Source organism: Ictalurus punctatus, chromosome 4, assembly GCF_001660625.3.
Source record: "Ictalurus punctatus breed USDA103 chromosome 4, Coco_2.0, whole genome shotgun sequence".
Taxonomy (NCBI): domain Eukaryota; kingdom Metazoa; phylum Chordata; class Actinopteri; order Siluriformes; family Ictaluridae; genus Ictalurus; species Ictalurus punctatus.
The window spans coordinates 13,280,701-13,299,575 of record NC_071284.1 but is presented as its reverse complement, the minus strand read 5'-3'; the positions used below and the strand labels follow the sequence as shown (position 1 = coordinate 13,299,575).

General features: G+C 39.2%; 3 protein-coding genes across 4 annotated transcripts in view; 1 reads left to right on the top strand and 2 right to left on the bottom strand.

The window, feature by feature from the left end:
- Positions 1-20: 20 nt before the first annotated feature.
- On the bottom strand, positions 21-6,840 carry LOC128628761 (IQ motif-containing protein H). Its single transcript, XM_053677977.1, has 6 exons — positions 6,120-6,840; positions 5,839-5,952; positions 4,708-4,805; positions 4,523-4,598; positions 4,292-4,411; positions 21-627 (listed from the first exon to the last, which is right to left on the bottom strand). Exons 1-6 carry the CDS (start codon positions 6,168-6,170, stop codon positions 334-336), a joined length of 753 nt encoding a protein of 250 aa, XP_053533952.1. The 5' UTR covers positions 6,171-6,840; the 3' UTR covers positions 21-333.
- Positions 6,841-6,896: 56 nt separating this feature from the next.
- Positions 6,897-16,316, top strand: aagab (alpha and gamma adaptin binding protein). Of its 2 annotated transcripts, none has more exons than XM_017466012.3 (10): positions 6,897-7,097; positions 8,747-8,937; positions 9,743-9,839; positions 10,496-10,585; positions 11,762-11,833; positions 11,935-12,014; positions 12,350-12,437; positions 12,533-12,637; positions 12,741-12,790; positions 12,890-16,316. In XM_017466012.3, the coding sequence occupies exons 1-10, from the start codon at positions 7,004-7,006 to the stop codon at positions 12,965-12,967; spliced, it is 945 nt and encodes a 314-aa protein (XP_017321501.3). In that variant the 5' UTR covers positions 6,897-7,003; the 3' UTR covers positions 12,968-16,316. The 2 variants fall into 2 exon arrangements, with proteins under 2 accessions (XP_017321501.3, XP_017321500.3); XM_017466011.3 differs by having other exon boundaries at positions 11,750-11,833.
- smad3b (SMAD family member 3b) overlaps positions 13,668-18,875 on the bottom strand; it is a 34,515-nt gene continuing 29,307 nt past the window's right edge. Inside the window, exon 9 of the mRNA XM_047154952.2 lies at positions 13,668-17,152. Coding sequence (XP_047010908.1) covers positions 17,029-17,152 — 124 coding nt within the window. The 3' untranslated portion in view covers positions 13,668-17,028. The remainder of the gene's footprint in view (positions 17,153-18,875) is intronic.

Here is an 18,875-nt window from a genome sequence, read left to right as displayed (position 1 = left end):
AGTTTTGTTTCATTTTCCACCATTTTGTATAAACAACTGCCTCATCGTTTTGTTGAGCAAAGACGTCATCGCAGTGCACGCACGAGTGTCCTTTGTCTGATTGGCCATGGCTACATTTTCATTCCATGGCTGCGTTTTCACAGTCTTCATCCAGAACATTTCAAAATGTGTCTGTCTGTGTGTATGGTGTTGCAGGAGTGTGTGACATAGCATGCATAATCAGTCAGTAATGAACAGTGCTGCTAGCCTAACTTCAAGGTCCTGCTTGTGCCAATCTTGAGCACATACCAAATACCACATAACTGGAACATTTTGTATGGGACTGGTGGCCAATTAAAAAAGTACAGTTCCAGATTTTGGTGCCAACAGTTCTGGTTCTCTGGGCAGTAATACAAAATAGATAGATAGAGATAATCTAACTGTACAGGTAAACATGGGTGAATCAATGAATGGATAGACGAATGCATTGATGGATGGATGAGTGGTGGGATGACCTTGAAAGTGTATTCTCAGATTCTTGCCTGGTTTCTTGTCCTCCTCACAGAGAGAGGCTGCAGGGAGGAGATATCTGTTCTGGTCTATAGGTACAACAGCTACTGTAGAGCTCTTGGCTTTCTGGGTTCCCACCTGGAGAGAGAGAAGTTATGCACTTTCAGGGAAATACACACTCCTCTTCCTTGTGGCACATCGAATGCTTTCCACCTGATTGACTGATTAACTCAGGCAATTTCTCTAAACAGCCAAAAGAGACATTATAAATATACTATGGAATTGTGAAAATGGGTTTCAGTCATGCGTGTTATATTAAATGCATCAAAGCAAGGAGTAATAGCTGAATTCTTTTACCTTGCTAAGGCAAAAAAAAGAGAGAGAGAGAAAATATCTGCCTATTGGCTCCACAGCCAAAAACAACGTTACTCGGAGAACAGAACAGGAACAAACCCCACTCAATAGCTTGTTCAAGGAGAACACTATTAGCTTTGGGTCACTGACTAGATTTCTCCCTCCAAACAAAACTTTGTTCTAAAAGGCTGCAAGACGCCTATCCATTAATCAGGCTGGTGGCAGCTTGTAGATGTCAAGAAATATAGTTTCTTCCTTTTCTTCCTTGTCCCTCTTACTATTTCATCGGCTGCTCGAGTTCACAAATGTATGTGCATAAAGGAACGCAATGTTGTGTGATTACAACCAACAGATTTTCTGCATTCATTAAAAGAAAGTTGGAGCTAGCTTACAGGCAGTTAATGACATTGTAAACTAGCCAATAAGCTTCTCTTCCCTCCAGCAATCAATCACAAGCTGGCAATGTTTTCCGGAGACTTTGAGCATGGTTCAAAATGTTTAATTCTCTCCTGGTTTCTCTTGAGTGAACAGCTGTTTGAGATCTACAAGAATTAAATGCCATCAGAGCAATGCCCAAAATGCTCCTAGTTCCTCATAGCTATAAAACAGCCCATGAATCAAAAGGCAAGAAATGCTCCACGGTTATTTATCAACGATATAAGCAATCAGGAAACTGTTTGGATTATCAAGAAGGCAATGTTTACTCTCACACTGATAATCTTAACACTAGGGTCATTTGAATGATTACCAATCAATCAGGCAAACTGCACATTATGTACAGAGAAATATTTTCTCAGGATGCAATATCAGTAAAGAATCAACTAGATAAAAGCCTGTTATCTACAGCAATCTTACAGCCTATTAGAACCAACAATCAACGAAAGGATACTTAATAATGAAAAACAAAACACAGCTGCCATGTAGCATCAACATACAACTCTGAACAGAAGTCGCAGCTTGTGAGATATTACAAAGAAACATAAAGTAAGAATTGGATGAGGGTTCAAAATAAACATGTACGGAGTCCCGTCATCCTGCTCCTGCAGATTCTATACGCTGTGTGTTCTCACACCACTGAGCCAAGTGACACACCAGCAGTGCTTGCCAGCTGTGGAAGTGTTATGAGAAGGACACCGAAATGACCACAGCAGGAACAACAGCTCTAGAGGCGCTGAAGTGAGCTGGCACTGAGGTGTTGAGGTGTTGAAGTGTTGAAGACAGTTGGCATGCTGCCAGCACCTGCCGGGTGGGTATGATGCGCCTGTCTTATTGGCATGCAGGAACAGGTAGCAGCACCTGTCCTGAGACAGCTGTAAAGCAGCAGTCCATACAACTGCAATCAGGCACCAGCACCTTCTCAGGAGAATGCTGATGTGCAGCAATCTGTGTCTGTCTGCTATCGCCAGCCAAGTCTCCCATCGTCCACTGCAGCAACCTGACAGCCTCAGCTCCTCCTGAATCTCTCTCCACATGACAGGCACAGGATGCCAGAGACAGAGGGATGAAGCAGACTGAGCACTACAACAAACTGTGACCTTTGAAAAGATCAATTTGTTGACCAGCACATGTTTTTTTGCAGTAACTGTCAAAGCAAGTGACTTTAAACTCACAAATCTTGTGTGAAAGCATACTGACTATAGAGTCATATGTTAACGCTGACATGTTCATCACTTACTTTCATGTGACATATGTTGAGTTCAAGACAATGAATTCCGGCCCCTCTCAAATAAAAAACTTGAATGCAATTTAACCACCCTAACGTTTTTCATTCATTTGTTGGCTCAAATGTACTTTTCTGTGAAACCTTGACGTCAAATAAGTTTTCAAAAGTTCTGCATATTTTGTTCATTAAGAATTAAACAGTATTTTTGGGGGGGCTAATTCTAGAGGAAGTTGAGGAAGTTTTTTTTATTATTGTTTATTTTATTTTTTTAGTAGTTCTGACCACTGGTAGAGCCAGAGGGGTGTCACCCCAAAATTTCACTCACTACTGGCAGATTGACGCTGATCGACATCTCATTTCACCTCTTGTTGAAAGAAGCATTTATTTTGATGTTCTGCTGCGGTGCGGCACATTTTTCAAATCGTGGATGAGGAACAAAGAATATTAACATTGGTTGCAAGATACAGAAGAATAAGAATAAGAAGAACATGCAGAAGAAGAAGAAGAGAGAATCCAGAATACCCGGAAGAGAAGTGAACACAAGTCTCTCCAGTATGTGAGTACAGTGCTGCGTGTGTGTGTGTGTGTGTGTGTGAGAGAGAGAGAGAGAGAGAGAGAGAGAAATTGATCTGCAGTTCAATGTAGAGACAATGACTATTCATACTAAGTTACAGAATCCTTGTGACGTAACCTTTTGGGTCCACACTTTCTCAACATTGAAGAACTAATTGTTCTAGCCTTGGGGTGGCCAGGGGGTAGCCTTGGCCACCCCCTGGCCACCTCGTGTATAAAACTCAGCCACTGATTCTGATTTCTATAGAGTTCTACTTCCCCCCCTCCTCCAAAACAATACTCACAACTCAAAGGGCAAGTTGTGCAGAATATTTTATGCAAAATCATTGGTAATCTTTTATGTAGATAAAATAATTTTGGTTCAACTTAGGTGACAATTTCAATATTTAATTTATTTGAAACATTTTTAAGATCTTCATTCACTCATTCATTCATTATCTACTACTTCTTGCGGCTCAGGGTCACATCACAGCACATCCCATACTCACATATTCCCACACTCATTTACACCTATGCGCAATTTAGAGTATATCCCAGTCACCTGCCAGCTTGTTTTTGCAGCTAGGAGGAAACAATAGTACCCTGATGTAACCCAAGCTCAGGATTAAAATCCCAGACCCCGGTGCTAAGGCAGCAACACTACCCATTGTGCCATCTTTATATCTCTCAGGAGGTAACCACATCAAGCCTTATCAAGGCTTATCTTACCACATCATCACTTGTTTACAAAACTAAAATAATATTGCTGACATCATCACTTATTAGAGCACTCACTAGACAGTAATTTATGTCAAATTTGATTCTCTTTACGTTGCTTGAAATTACAATTTGGGAAAAGTTGGAATGTGTGCATAAAGTCAAACATAAAGGCAAAAAACAAACCACAGCATAAAGCATAAACATGAAAAACTGGTCTAACAATGTCATGAAATGATTTAGTGAAATCAGGTAGTGCATTGCAACTACAATATTCAATTTTAATATATCTAAAAGCAAACTTTATTTACAAAATCATTAAAGATGCAAAGATACCAAAATTTCTTTATGTCATATGAGAAGGTCTTTATAGTTTACATTAGTTATCCTGGATAGATATGCTGCTAGTGCGCTCAAGCAATACCCTGATATGTACACCATGAAGTGCAGAATATACCATTATAGAGCTTAAGGGTCATACCAACTGTAAGAGAATATTCTTGAAACAAAACTCACAGTAGGCCCAGGTTTCTTGAGCAAATCAGGAAGTTGAAGGCCATAGTTCTGGTGCATCAGGTCTCTGTGTTTAGGGTGGTCAGGGTTGTATAGTGCACGCATTGTAAAAGCTGCCTTGTGCTGGTGGAATGATAGAAATAAATGGGTCACTGACAGACTAGAGGTGTGCTTTAATGTACTAGTAATAGGAATCAATGGTTTGGTTTAGTGCGTAATAACACCAACACCAACCTTCTCTCCAGGAGATGATCCAGCAGTCAGATATTTCTGAGGAGCAATATATGGGATGGACTCAGTGGGAGGCTGCCTATGGATCAGAAGGCCATTTTAATATTCACTTATTGTTCTTGTGCTCTAAAAGCCATGTTGATACTACAGAAATATCTGCTATTTATATATTTAGATATGTATTATACCATTTGGCAACCGTCACTGCTTTCTTCTCAACATGTTCAATAATGGGAAGTGTCAGGACTTGTTTATTTACTGTCTTTAGATATTCCTCTGCACGGTTCTGCATAAATATCACAAAAATAAGTAATACACACGAACGCATACACATATACTCAATGGTCACTTTACTAGGTACAACTACCTTGTGGCTAAGGGAGATTTTATCAGGTAAACAATAAGATAAGTGCATGATGTAGGTATACAATTATTGATTATAGCCCCTTACTTACTATGTATAGTTTATCAGTCCACCTCTAGCAGTCTAGCAGTAACCAGTGCAATACAAACATGGTACAATTCGTTTGCTCATGGAGAGAAAATACAAAAACGCTGCACCATGCTTAAAGAATGAATGAAGGTTATACATTGGGGAAAAAAAAGAGTCACATCTAAGGCCAACCCATAACATTTTTTGTTAAATCATTAAATTAAATAGTTAAATTAATCTTCTTTTATTTAAACTAAATCATGATCTTTTAAGGTCATGTTTTTATGCTGTTCCTCATGAAATTCACTAGAGTTGCCTTTTATATGCTGGGGCTCAGTCAGTCAGTTAGCGAAAATGTCTTTTTAAGCAACATGTCTTTTGAGACAACAAGATAGTAGAAAAGAAAGGAGAAAGATCACTCCATATCACAGCAGTTCTATATCCATTTCCATTTACAACCCCAATTCCAAAAAAAATATGGACACTGTGTAAAATGTAAATAAAAACAGAATACAATGATTTGCAAATCTAATAAACCCATATGTTATTCACAATAGAACATAGAAAACATATCAAATGTTAAAATGGTACATTTCCACAGTTTAAAAAAAAAAAAAATTTTAATGGTCATTTTGAATTTCATGAAAGACTTTCATTAAAAGACTTTTCATTTCATTAAATAAGTCATTAAATTCATTTTTATTTCATTTTACTTGTCATTAGATAGAAGCCTACTTGTTTGGATGATTGACGACTGGATTAAATCTCTTCAATTAAAGTGACTAATTAAAATAGGCAAAAACACTGAACTCCATAATAAACAGAAGGTGATGATGGTGGTTTGTGATTTCCACACTTTGAGAAAAAAGTTAAGGGTGTCAGTGACCTTGATGCCGTCCTCTGTCCTGCTTATCGCCTCATCAAGAACCTGAACATCTAAAGTCCCGTCGTGGTCTATTCGACCCAGCCTCTTCCTCAGCTGACTTAAATCATTCTGCACCTGATAGAAAGACCACAATAAACACGAACAAGAAAATGTCAGCAAAAAATATTAACAGAGTAAGCAACACCTATCTAACAGTGTTACCCGAGTCACTGCCTGACATTACACAGCTTCAACTGGCAGTTAAGTTGGAAATCTCTGTAAAGTGTGTACTTTAACGTTACCTGCACTAGAATACGTCCAACCTCGTCTCCTTTTTTAATTATTTCAGCCATTCTTTATAAACAAATAAAAGTCTTTACAATTTTTTTTTTTAAATCCCAAGTCAAAACTAATTTGCTAGCTTGTCATCGTTGTCTAGACTCTAGAGAGCAACAAAGTCACGTGACCGTGGCTTCTATGGAAACTAAATGCGAGTCTACATTTAGCAGATTAGCCGTTTGTTCTGCTGTGCTGCTTTGTTTACTGTTTATTTATTCGCGAAGATCCTTTGTATTCTTCGTAACCATGTAAAAAATAAAATAAAATACTTATGTTCAATCGGGTTTTTTTGAAATTTAGTGACTGGCGGTATTTCTACGTCCAACGGTTCATACTAAGTACGTCAGAAATAGTACGCCGCATTTTTTTTTTATAAGGAAATGATTAACAAAATGACGCTATCATGTATATATAGGCTACACAACGATGCAAACAACAGAAACAAATCAACACCAAGAGAGGCTACAAATACTTTAGACTAACGTACTAAATAATCCAACAAACAAACCAATAAATAAATAGCACATTTGGAACACCAATTCTGTGCTTTAATAGCTTTCTTGTGACGTTGTTTAAAAAGGCAAAAAAGGGTTAGTATTCAGCACCTTACATGTATGTGTATAAAACCTGGCCAAAAAAGAACTCAATTACAAATAACATTAATTTCCCAGCTTTCTTTCATAAGCAGTAAACAGGTACGGTTCTGACATGTCTACTATTCATCACGCTAGTATGCACGTTTTTATACGTCGTGACGTCATTGCGGAAGTTCAGGGTTGAGCCTGGAGTTGTTAGGTTCGCTAGTGAACATTAATAGTAGCTTATTAGCTGTTAACAAGACTGAAACATGTCAGGGGACAAAGATGAAGAAGAGACTGCACTACCTTGTGTTCTGATAACAAGTTGTGACCTGGGGTTTAAGGAAGAGGAGCTTGTCAGGCGTAAGTAAACGCGAAGAAACCCGGCTAGCAGTCTGGCTTGGTGGTTAGCTAGCATAACCGATTTGGATTGATAGCTAGTCTGCTACTAACATAAAGCTGGCTATCCTGCATAGCTGTTTCCGAGAGAAAGCATACACAGAATAAGCAGTATATGAAGTTGAGTCATGTGTTTCCTTCATGGTAGTCTGCAATATATAATATATTATTTATTTATTTTATTATTTTCTCCATGTATGTGTTGCCAGGCTGGAAGTAGAGCAACGTCGAAGTGGTCTCTAATTGATATAAGATAATCAGACAGAATGTTATTGTAACGTTAGATATGCATTTTCGATTTCTTCATCTAGAGAAAGGCAATAAAGTTTTCTTCGCTCCTTTAATCAACTGATTTGGAGGTGTGTTCACTCTAGTTTACCATACAAGCACGTGACTCTTACATTAGAGGTAGGCTAGTTTACCGTACAAGCACGTGACTCTTACATTAGAGGTAGACTAGTTTACCGTACAAGCACGTGACTCTTACATTAGAGGTAGACTAGTTTACTGTAAAAGCACGTGACTCCTACATTAGAGGTAGAATGGTTTATCGTACAAGCACGTGAGTCCTACATTAGAGGTAGACTGGTTTACTGTACAAGAACGTGACTTGCATTAGAGGTAGACTGGTTTACTGTACAAGCACGTGACTCCACCAGAGGTAGACTAGTTTACTGTACGAGCACGTGACTCCTACGTTAGAGGTAGACTAGTTTACTGTACGAGCACGTGACTCTTACATTAGAGGTAGACTAGTTTACTGTACGAGCACGTGACTCCTACATTAGAGGTAGACTAGTTTACTGTACGAGCACGTGACTCTTACATTAGAGGTAGACTAGTTTACTGTACGAGCACGTGACTCTTACATTAGAGGTAGACTAGTTTACTGTACGAGCACGTGACTCTTACATTAGAGGTAGACTAGTTTATTGTACGAGCACGTGACTCCTACATTAGAAGTAGACTAGTTTACCGTACGAGCACGTGACTCTTACATTAGAGGTAGACTAGTTTACCGTACAAGCACGTGACTCCTACATTAGAAGTAGACTAGTTTACCTTAGAAGCACGTGAGTCCTACATTAGAGGTAGACTAGTTTACTGTAAAAGCACGTGACTCTTACATTAGAGGTAGACTAGTTTACCGTACAAGCACGTGACTCCTACATTAGAGGTAGACTAGTTTACCGTACAAGCACGTGACTCCTACATTAGAGGTAGACTAGTTTACTGTAGAAGCACGTGACTCTTACATTAGAGGTAGACTAGTTTACCGTACAAGCACGTGACTCCTACATTAGAGGTGTTATGAGAAGAAAGCACTCATGTTATGTTAGTTAAAAAAAAAACAGACAGGATACACTGTAGATGCACATCTTTACAGTTCATTAGCACATCTGGATTTATTACTGACCCTACAGAGGTGTATGAAGTGCAGCTTAATGGCCAGCAGTAGGCAGTGTTGAACTACTGATTGCTTTTTCAAACGCATCACTGTAAATATATACAGAGCCAGCTAACACTAATATTCTTTAGTTTGTCATATTCTTTGGTATTTGTGAAATTGTTATTTCTGAATTAATTTAGCCTTTGTTTTTGCTTGTTTCTAGAGATCTTGGCGGCATCATCATTACCAGAACCCACTAAAAAGGAGGATGTAGTGGTTTGGTATCCATGGACAATCAACAACAAGTACTACACTGCGGATGTCAGCCTTTGTGTTGTGCCAAGTCCGTTCAACATGAGTTCAGAAGTCGCCCAATCCACGCAGGCTTTCATTGTCTATTTTGACAGTAACTCTGTGAGTGATTTAATTCTACATTTCACTTGTCATTTAGCATCTTGGCATTCTTGTACCCTCTCAGCCAGTACGTTTACATGAACAACAATAATCGGATTAAGAAACTACCATGTAAACAGCGATCACTGATGACCTTAATCCGGCTCAAGTCATACTCAAAGTAAATACAAATCGAATTAAGACATGTGGAGGATTCCTATTTTAATCGTATCATAGACATTTACACACCTTAATCACACTATTAACGTCGTGTGGGAGTTTTCACCGCATTTTGCGACAGGACACGTTCACACGTGGCAGTGCTGAACCATTCGATGGCAATCAAGAGGACACATCTGCGTCCAAAACCGCATACTTACCTGCTATATAGTAGGAGAAATACTTGTATTTTGGCTGCTATATGGTAGGTAAGTATGTGGTTTCAGATGCAGCCCACAGCTTCAAGCAGTCGTCTATTTGCACGTATAGCACGACAAATAATTAACTGCACTTGAAGCTTTTGTAAAATTAAAAACGAAACAACCAAAACTGTATACGGTCCCATAACGAAGACAAACTGTATGTTGATACGTGAAATTCTGGAGGGAATGTCGGACGGCGTGGCGTGGGGACGTAATGACATGCGGCGTTAATCGATCTATGTTCTATAACATGTTCTATAACATGTAAAACGGGAACATGAAAGGAATATTCTAAAAGCGTCTCATGTAAACACCTTAATCAGAATACTGTCTTATTCAGAATAAGTCAATAATTAGATTACTGCTGTCCATGTAAACGTTGTCAATCTCTCTCTATATTATAGAAAGATGGCCTCACCGCTGTCACTCCATGGGTTGCACTGGTGGAGGAACTAGCTCCTGAGGTGCTCATCTTGGTGTGTGACCATGTTTGTGAAAATGGTGAGTGCTGTCACTGGCCCCTGAATTTGTCCATGTCACATAGCTGTTCAAGTTTAGTCTGATTCCTGGTTTAGAAAATCAGAGTTTTTATCATTGCAGTGAAGTATGTGAATTCTTAGCTTGAGTCTTTGCACGACCCATCAGGATCCATCCATCATCCAGGGAGCAAGTGTATTTCAACAATAAATGAGCATAGTAAATCCAGTTATACAATACACAAACAGTCACATCCATAAACATTGGTACGCTTGATGAAAATGAGCAAAACTAATTAACACTGGATGTTTTCTAATTTGTGCAGTTGCCTGCAAATCACTGGATACAAAATGATCAGCACCCCTACAGTCAATGTTTTGGTGAAGCCTTAAGAAAATAATAGCACAGAATCTCTTTTTGTAATGTATAACAAGGTTGGAAGCAGTGGTTCAGAGAACATGGATTACAACCACATCATACAGTATAGTAATATAGATATACATCAAACAGTTCTCAGGAAACACTTCTTTTTATTAAACAGTTTGTTGTCATGGAGATGGTGTCTAAAAGCTGCTTTTGAAACTTGACGACCTCAAGACTTAACTACTGTAGCCTAACTGCGTGTATAATATCTGCGCATTATAATATCTGCTGTTGGCGTTCTGTGATTGTTGTTACAGGTGTAAACAGACAAGAAGCTCAGCAGTGGTGCCTGGCTCATGCGTTTGAACTGGTGGAGCTCAACCCTGAGGACCTGCCTGATGAGGACGGTGAGACACGTGAAATATGTTCATTGTGTACAGTATACATAACATTTTTAAATAAGTTCCATCATGATTAGTTTTTATTTGTTTGTTTTTTGTGGTAAAGAGATATAATATCACTGACTACGTTTACACGGACAGCAGTAATCTGATTATTGACCTAATTCTGAGTAAGACAATATTGTGATTAAGGTGTTTACATGAGTCGCGTTTAGAATATTCCTTTCATGTTCCCGTTTTACATGTTATAGAACATAGATCGATTAACGGTACACATCATTACGTCCCCACGCCACGCCGTCCGACGTTCCCTCCAGAATTTCACGTATCAACATACAGTTCGTCTTCGTTATGGTACTATATACAGTTTCGCATGGTTCATTTTTAATTTTATGAAAGCTTCAAGTGTAGTTAATTATTTGTCATGATTTACGTGCAAATAGACGACTGCTTGTAGCCGTGGGCTGCGTCCCAACCCACAAAATACATGTATTTCGCCTACTATATAGCAGGTAAGTACGCAATTTCGAACGCAGCCGTGCTCGTTTTCCGTCAAACGGTTGAGCACTGCCGTGTGTGAACGTGTCCTGTCGCAAAATGCGGTGAAATCTCCCACACAACGTTAATAGTGTGATTAAGGTGTGTACATGTCTGTAATGTGACTAAAATAGGAATACGCCACATGTTTTAATTCGATTTGTGTTTACTTCGAGTGTGACTTTAGTCGGATTAAGGTCATCAGAAATCAGTTTACATGGTAGTTTCTTAATCAGATTATCGTCTTAATCGGTTTAATATCGGAATATCATTGTCCATGTAAACGTACTGAATGTAATTCGTCTGCAAACCGAATTCCTCTCAGAAAATTGCTGAGATGTAAATTCAGGATCTGGTTTAATGTAATTAAGGAAATATTATTTCTGAAAATAAGTAGAGCTTGGGCTTCATGTCTGTGTGAAGTTTCACCTGGTGTCTTGTGATAGCTTTGCAGTCAAATGATCGAATTTTATTGAACAGGACAGCAAATTATACCATCTTTGTTTTAAAGCTTTAGCCCATGCTGAGCTGGACACTTGAAGACGAAAAGCAATTTTTTAGAAAGAAGCATCATTTTGAATTCTTTATGGAATAGAAACATGTTTGCATGACATTGTGTTCATGACGCTTCAGATGACTTTCCAGAGTCCACAGGAGTGAAGAGGATCATTCAGGCTCTGAATGCTAATGTGTGGTCCAGTGTGGAGATGAAGGATGGTGAGGTTTAAATGATAATTCAATAATACATGTAAAACCTTGTACACAACAGAGGAGTTGTTCTAAAGATTTATTTTTTTTTCTCCCTTTTCCCTTCCTAGAACACAATCAGGGATTTGGTCTGATGAGCAGTTTGGTTGCATCTCGTCACAACAACCCACGACCTGTAGCAGAAACACAGGTCAGAAGCCCTGAATTCAAATAGTATTCTATGCTTTACAATACTATATTATCAGAATTTATCTCAGGAGAGCACAAATTAAGCTGATTTAAAAACGCTTAAAAACAACCAAGACACTTAAAAAAAAAAAAAAAAAAAAAAAAAAAAAAGCTTATTAAAGATAAAATCAGAAACATCTGTAAAACAAAATGAATCCACGTTATTGCACAAATCCTTTTGGCAATAGTCCCAGTGCTGAGTCTTGAAAGTTGGGGCTGTGGTTCAGCTTCGATTGAAAATATATTGTATGAATATTAATACAGAATAGCATATTAATGTATTTCATTTTGTTTCAGAGTCAGTCTAACAGTGCGGATGAGAACACAGAAGGACCGAAGACAGGAAGCGGTCAGAACAGTTCAGAGGAAGTAGACTCAATAGTAGGTGAGAGCATATGTAGTTTATATTCATAAACACCCGCTGTATGCAGGATCACAGTTCGGTGGCAAGGGATAGTTATTGCTTTTGTTGTCCCGTAGACCCGATGACTGACATGGACATTCGGGAGTTGGCCAACCTCACAGCTGGAGATGCAGATGTGGACAACTTTGAGCGTCTCTTTACTAAACTGAAAGAGATGAAAGGTGAGGCAACAAGTTTATCTTGTTGATTGTTCCTTTCCTACCATTTAAGCTCAAATAACATGCTCCAGCGTTAAAGACCTGAGTTTCTATCGTTTTGCTATAGACAAAGCTTCTTCGTTGCCACACGAGCAAAGGAAGGTGCATGCAGAAAAGGTGAGCTGTATAGATGGACAGAATTCACAACCAACAAAACAAAGGGAAGTTCCTGAAAAGTTGTTAATTGAAGTTGCTGTGGTGATTCTTATCTATTAGGTAGCCAAAGCATTTTGGATGGCAATCGGCGGGGACCAGGACGAGATTGACGGTTTGTCTTCAGGGGAAGAGAGCTAAAGCAGAGTTCCATTCCCCAGCACCAGTCTTCGCCCATAATCCTCCAGCACTGCCGTGTGATTTGCAGCCTGACTCTTTGGCACCAAGAAATATGTCTGGGCAAGGTGGGACGAGAGAGGCTCCTCATGATACTCTGGTTATTCCTCTCTCTAGCACCAGCACCTCAGTAACCGATTGCACAGCCATTATGGGCTGCTGGCTTTTAAAACCTCTAAGTTGGATGGGAGACGGTGCGGCCACCAAGACATTACCCAAAACTACTCTGGATTGGGTCTAAATCAAGTCCATCCACATATTGCATTATTGCCCTAGAAGTAAGTGTGTGTGTGTGTGTGTGTGTGTGTGTACACAAGCTCTCTTTTGCTATGAGGGCAGAAGGTGTTTACTAGTTTGTTTTTGCACTACCATGTTGTCCATAATTGTTGTCCAGAATATAAAAAGGTCATAATTATGGACAAAGCAGTGCGGTTGGTTGTTTGATCTTTCAAATAATTTGTCAGAATAACCTTGCATTTTTATAGTCACAATCTGACTAAGCTGCACTATTAATAATTAACATTTCTGACAGAAAATATTATTCATTAAATTGTCTTTGTCTCTGTAAAGAATATGTCTGTGGCATGTGTGGAATAGAAAAGATGTTTGGAAAAAATTATATACAGAAGAGCCCTACATACAAGATGCCAAAAGCTATAATAAATCCAGTTTAAAATACATATTTTATTACAAATTTATGAATAACAAAATGAAGCGATATAACAATAGCTTCAACAGTTAATATAAGGGAAAATCTATGAAGGTACGGTAGCAGAGAGAAAGCTGATTTAAGGCAAAAACTAAATTACCTGAAAAAATATATAGGGGTAATTATTAAGTACTGAAACCATAAGACAGAAACAGAGATTTACATTTGTCTCACATAATGAGTGTATGGATAAGAACCTGAAACTACAAAGCGGTATTTAAATTTGAGAAAAAAAAAAGAAAAAAAATGGACAAGCATCATGACCCTACATGGACACTGCTGACACTGTTACAGGAGGAGATCCAGCAGAGTCCACGGCACTGGACACACAGTTTAGGGGAGATCAAACCACAGGGATCAACAATTCTGTAAATGCAGTTCCTTATGAGTTCACTGATGAGGCTCATTTTTCACAAGTTCTAAGAGTTTTGAGAGGAAACAAGTGAGCAATATTTCAACATGTAATTGCCTAAGCTATCGGCAGGAGGCAGCTGCAGTTTAAAGTGTGCCTGCTCAAACAAAGTGCTGATCTTTGTTGGAAATTAAAGAAGTGCAAGACCATGCAATTAATCAAAAGGATCCAGTCAGTGTAATTATATATTCAAAATCTTTATACATACAAGATAATACGCCCATCTTACTGATAGGACCTGGCTCTCTCTCTCTCTCTCTCTCTTATATATATCCAGCCATGAGAACAGAGCATCCCATGAGAGAATTGAACTGCTGTAATAAAAATGTGAGCACACATCAGGAGCTGCCAGCAGTGCTTTCCTCACCATAACATTCTTTCGAAAAATGTGTTTATAGTCTTCAATTTACAATAGACCATCCATTCCCTTTGACACAAAAATAATTGGCAGTGACACAGAATTGGACATATAGAAATGTGTGCATGAAGCATTTTTCTTTCACGTGCCCAGATGGTCCCGAGTTTGAATTCTCTGTTTGATGTGCCATACATAATGGTATACTAAGTGAATTAACTTCAGTTAATTAATTTCACAAGTGACTGCGGTGCACCCATAGGATGTGAACGTGTATGTAGAGTGTTATTTTTTTTCTTGGGCTAGTTCTGTTTCCTATGTCGGTGAACAAAGGAACCTCAGACAGGATAGGCCTTCTCTCATATTTACATATATGCAAGTACAAGGGTAAAAGCAGTAGAGGGCAATGATCTTGGATCAGCACACTGTTAAAACACTTGATAAACATGGGCTCTGATCCAGTCACTCACAGGCAGCCTGGGTCTAACCACTCTGAAGCTCGAGGTTCAGGAATTTGACCAGGATTGCCAAGAAAAAAAATCTATAACACACTGGAGTTCCTCCTGGTTCTCTAATACTACATATACTGCCTTGAATAGCTGTAGCTGCTGCATGTAACGTTTCTTGATTCATCAAGCTTTCAATATCACTTTAATAATCACTTTAATAAAGGTGAGGCTGCGACAAGAAGTAGCAAAGCAAAAAGCATGAGAGAGGAAAAAAAGAAACGTAAAGCAGTTGGTTCTGTGCTACTCACTGTGGCCCTTCTTACAGGCTCTGACATAATATACACTGGGTGATAGAACAAGACACTGCTGAACTCTCCAGTCTGGGTGTTATGCAAAAATAAGAATGACAAAATCTAATATTAAGCAAAATGCATTTTTTTTTTTTTTTTGCAAGTTAATTTTTTTTTATCCTGAAACAATGGATACAGTTATGTCACTGACAAACTTCAATTTCCAGCGTTTAACAGAATGATTTGTTTACTCTCTGACAGAGTAGTAAAGACAAGTGCTTCACATGGTTATGGTTGCGCTACACTGGAATAAGTACCATAAAAATGCACAATTTTTCTGTATTTGATACAAAACATACCAAGGGCTTGTAACATTATAACCAAAAGGCTGTCAAAGTTAACACACAGATAACGATGTACATTTTTTTGGGACACCATTCTCACATTTTCCTAGCCTGAGCCTTTGAGCCATGTGTAGCCCTTTCCAGCTTAATTGCACTGCAACTTGTTATGGAGAACGATTGAGAAAGCTGTAGCTGGTCTTTGACATGCAGTCTTCTGGACCATGGTGAATAACTTTATTTACTTTGAGCTTAGTTTTATATCGATTAAAAATCCGAAACTGTTGATACGCTCTGTAGATAAAGAAAGTGGAACACATGCTCTACGCCGAAGCGTGTGCTGATGATTTCGTGAATGTAGTAAAAAGACTTAACATTTTAAACATGATTTACCACACAAAACATAATTACACCTACAAGACACCTTCCTCTTCACAGAATGACGTGTTTGAGAAGTTCCTTACCAAATCCTTAATGTGCTGTTGGGCACTATAAACACAATTCACCCAAATATTCTGTATTGGATCAAAAAAATTTTTTTATACTGATTTATACCTGCTGGATATTTTTCCTGAAACCAGTGTCAAAAAAAATTAGTAGCATCTGAATGACATAATTTCGCATAAAAATAGCTCCAAGTCACAACATAAATCTTAAATATATCTTTCAGACATCTTGTATCAAGACGTGCTTTGTATCATTTTGAAAATAGACAGACATCTAGTTTTCATACTATGAAAAAAAAAAAAAAAAAGAATACTAACCAGATCAACAGCACTGAATCATCCTAGAAATTGTGCTGAACTGCTCAGTGCATGTAGACCAGTATGGCATGCGAGCACCAACACACCATAAGAGCAGTACCTAGCTACTGTTCACTTGAAAACAGCCAACAGCTAGGGGGTTATACTCCCACGCAGCTGCTCGAACGAAGGCCGTGGGGACGCCGTACTAACCCTCTCAGGTTAAGGGCCTATGAAGTTGGTAAATGTGTGCACAGCAAACTGCTGGGCCTGAGAGAAATTCGGACAGATTCCCCAAATTTAAGGGGTGCAGCTTTTCACGTACTGCAAGCTGTATGTAGGCGATTAATAATAAAAATCTACTTCACCAGTTATTTCTCCATATCCGTCTTCAACGGATATGAAGTGTTTAAACTCTGTAAGGTTCGATGCCTCGTGTTTTAAGCCGAGCTTAAAATTAAATGTAAAAAAAAAAACAACAGCCAAAATATATATCTATCTTTGTATGACCAAAACAGATCTACATAACATGCACAGCTATACAAGCCACGCTGTATAGGTATCAGCAATAGAAAGTGCTCAAAACTCTGTGTGTGTGGAAATGACTGAACCAGCAAGCAGTGGAGTGACACTAAAAGGAAACACTTGAGAGGACGCCTGTCTGTCTGTCCAGCCTTCTCATGCGGTTGGTGCTTCCTGGTTGTGAAGTCAGTGGTGCTGGGTCATCTATGACACACTGGAGCAGCGGATGCTGGGTGAGCCCATCTGGGTGAGCACCTTGTCTAGCCATTGCAGGGGGCCATTTAAGTGTAGCTCTATCCAGCAGGGGGTGCTGGTTACAGTCTGGCGCCTACAGAGAGAGGGAATCAGAGTAAGCAATGCAAGCTTTTTTTTTTATAGCAGTTGAACAAAAATGCTTTTGATTAATTAAGGAATAACGCACAACGAACTGCTGTGCAGAGGGCCGTTAGCACCTGGAAGTGGATTTTCATATAACGGCATGGTCTGTAGCGGGTTATTCCGCTTACATGACAGTGATTTGATTTTTTTCCCCCTCCATTTGAAGTTTTAATTAATTAATGCATGACCTCGTGTGTTTTAACGGTCTGTATTTACGCTTAATCTGAAAGTCCACGAGACAAGTTAGTTCCTGTTATCGCTTACATTATAGAAGTTTATTCGCTGTGTAAGATATTCACTCACTGGCCTGTCCTGCATTCTCTCTCTTGAAGTTAGCAAGGCAATAAACACAGCTCGTCATGTTACAGAGAATCTGTGAAAGCAGAAAGCCGTCTGTCTGGAGACTCTCGTGTGTCAGACTTTGTGACCGTTAAAAAGCGCGGACACCCAGGACTCCTTCCATAAACGGTACATAAACGTGTGCTAACAGAAACCTTCACCAAGTCAATGATTAGAAGTTGTTGGGGTTTTTTTTTGTTAAACAAGTGTCAAATCTGTTTATTATTAACCTTAGATTATGTGGCGTGTCCACCATACAAGTCTCTGTGTATGAGCTATTATTATAAGGAAGAATACCACAAGAGCACACACACGCGTTAATAATTAATATATCATTTATTTACTTACAGCCAGAACTGTCAGAGCCATGCTGTTATAGATAAATTAATACGCGCGTCCTGATTCGAGAATTTTACTATAAAAGCAAATAAAGCATGTCTTGCCAGGTCATATTCAAACTTTCTACATCACTGCTTGTGACCTCATACCTCCAGGGTCCGGGGTTCAATTCCCGCCGGGACCCTGTGTGTGCGGAGTTTGCATGTTCTCCCCGTGCTGCGGGGGTTTCCTCCGCCCCCCCCATTCCAAAGACATGCATGGTAGGCTGATTGGCGTATCTAAATTGTCCGTAGTGTATGAATGGGTGTGTGAGTGTGTATGTGATTGTGCCCTGCGATGGACTGGCACCCTGTCCAGGGTGTACCCTGCCTTGTGCCCGATGCTCCCTGGGATAGGCTCCAGGTTCCCCCGCGACCCTGAAGAAGGAGTAAGCGGTAGAAGATGGATGGATGGATGGATGGATGGATGGAAAAGTTCTTTTTTTTCCCATAATTTAATTCAAAAAGTGGAACTGTTCATATATTCTATATTCATTACACATAAAATGAAATATTTCAATCCTTTTCTTGTTTCCTTTTCTTGAGGCTTACAGCTCATGGAAATCAGAAATCCAGTATCTCAAAATATAAGAATAAAAAAAAATTATAATACAGAAATATCGACCTGAGAAGAGCTCTAATCAGCTGATTAACTCAAAACACCTGAAAAGGCTTGACACAATATTCTTAACTTTTCCACGATATTCTAATTTTTTGAGATGCACCTGTAACTGGTTTCGCTAGATCTCACCCTCCATCTCTTTGAATACCTCCTACATCCTACTGCAGCCACCTACTGCGTTCCTGCCCTGTTAGACGAGGCTCTCCTGCTACCTCATTCCCTCGCTCCACTTCTCACAGCGAATCACAATGGCATTTCAAGTGTTGCCAAGTGCTGACAAACTTGACTCTTCCTCCATATCGCATGTGGATATATTTCAGTTCCGTCTGGTCCAC

What these genes read in the sequence shown, in the direction of transcription:
- aagab (XM_017466011.3), top strand. Translation starts at nt 7,004, where the DNA reads ATGTCAGGGGACAAAGATGAAGAAGAGACTGCACTACCTTGTGTTCTG. An exon ending in GGAAGAGGAGCTTGTCAGGC is followed by an intron (nt 7,098 to 8,746) that starts GTAAGTAAACGC and finishes GCTTGTTTCTAG; the next exon opens with AGATCTTGGCGGCATCATCA. An exon ending in CAGTGTGGAGATGAAGGATG is followed by an intron (nt 11,834 to 11,934) that starts GTGAGGTTTAAA and finishes TTCCCTTCCTAG; the next exon opens with AACACAATCAGGGATTTGGT.
- LOC128628761 (XM_053677977.1), bottom strand. Translation starts at nt 6,170, where the DNA reads ATGGCTGAAATAATTAAAAAAGGAGACGAGGTTGGACGTATTCTAGTG. An exon ending in TTGGACGTATTCTAGTGCAG is followed by an intron (nt 5,953 to 6,119) that starts GTAACGTTAAAG and finishes TCTTTCTATCAG; the next exon opens with GTGCAGAATGATTTAAGTCA. An exon ending in GCAGTGACGGTTGCCAAATG is followed by an intron (nt 4,599 to 4,707) that starts GTATAATACATA and finishes TCTGATCCATAG; the next exon opens with GCAGCCTCCCACTGAGTCCA.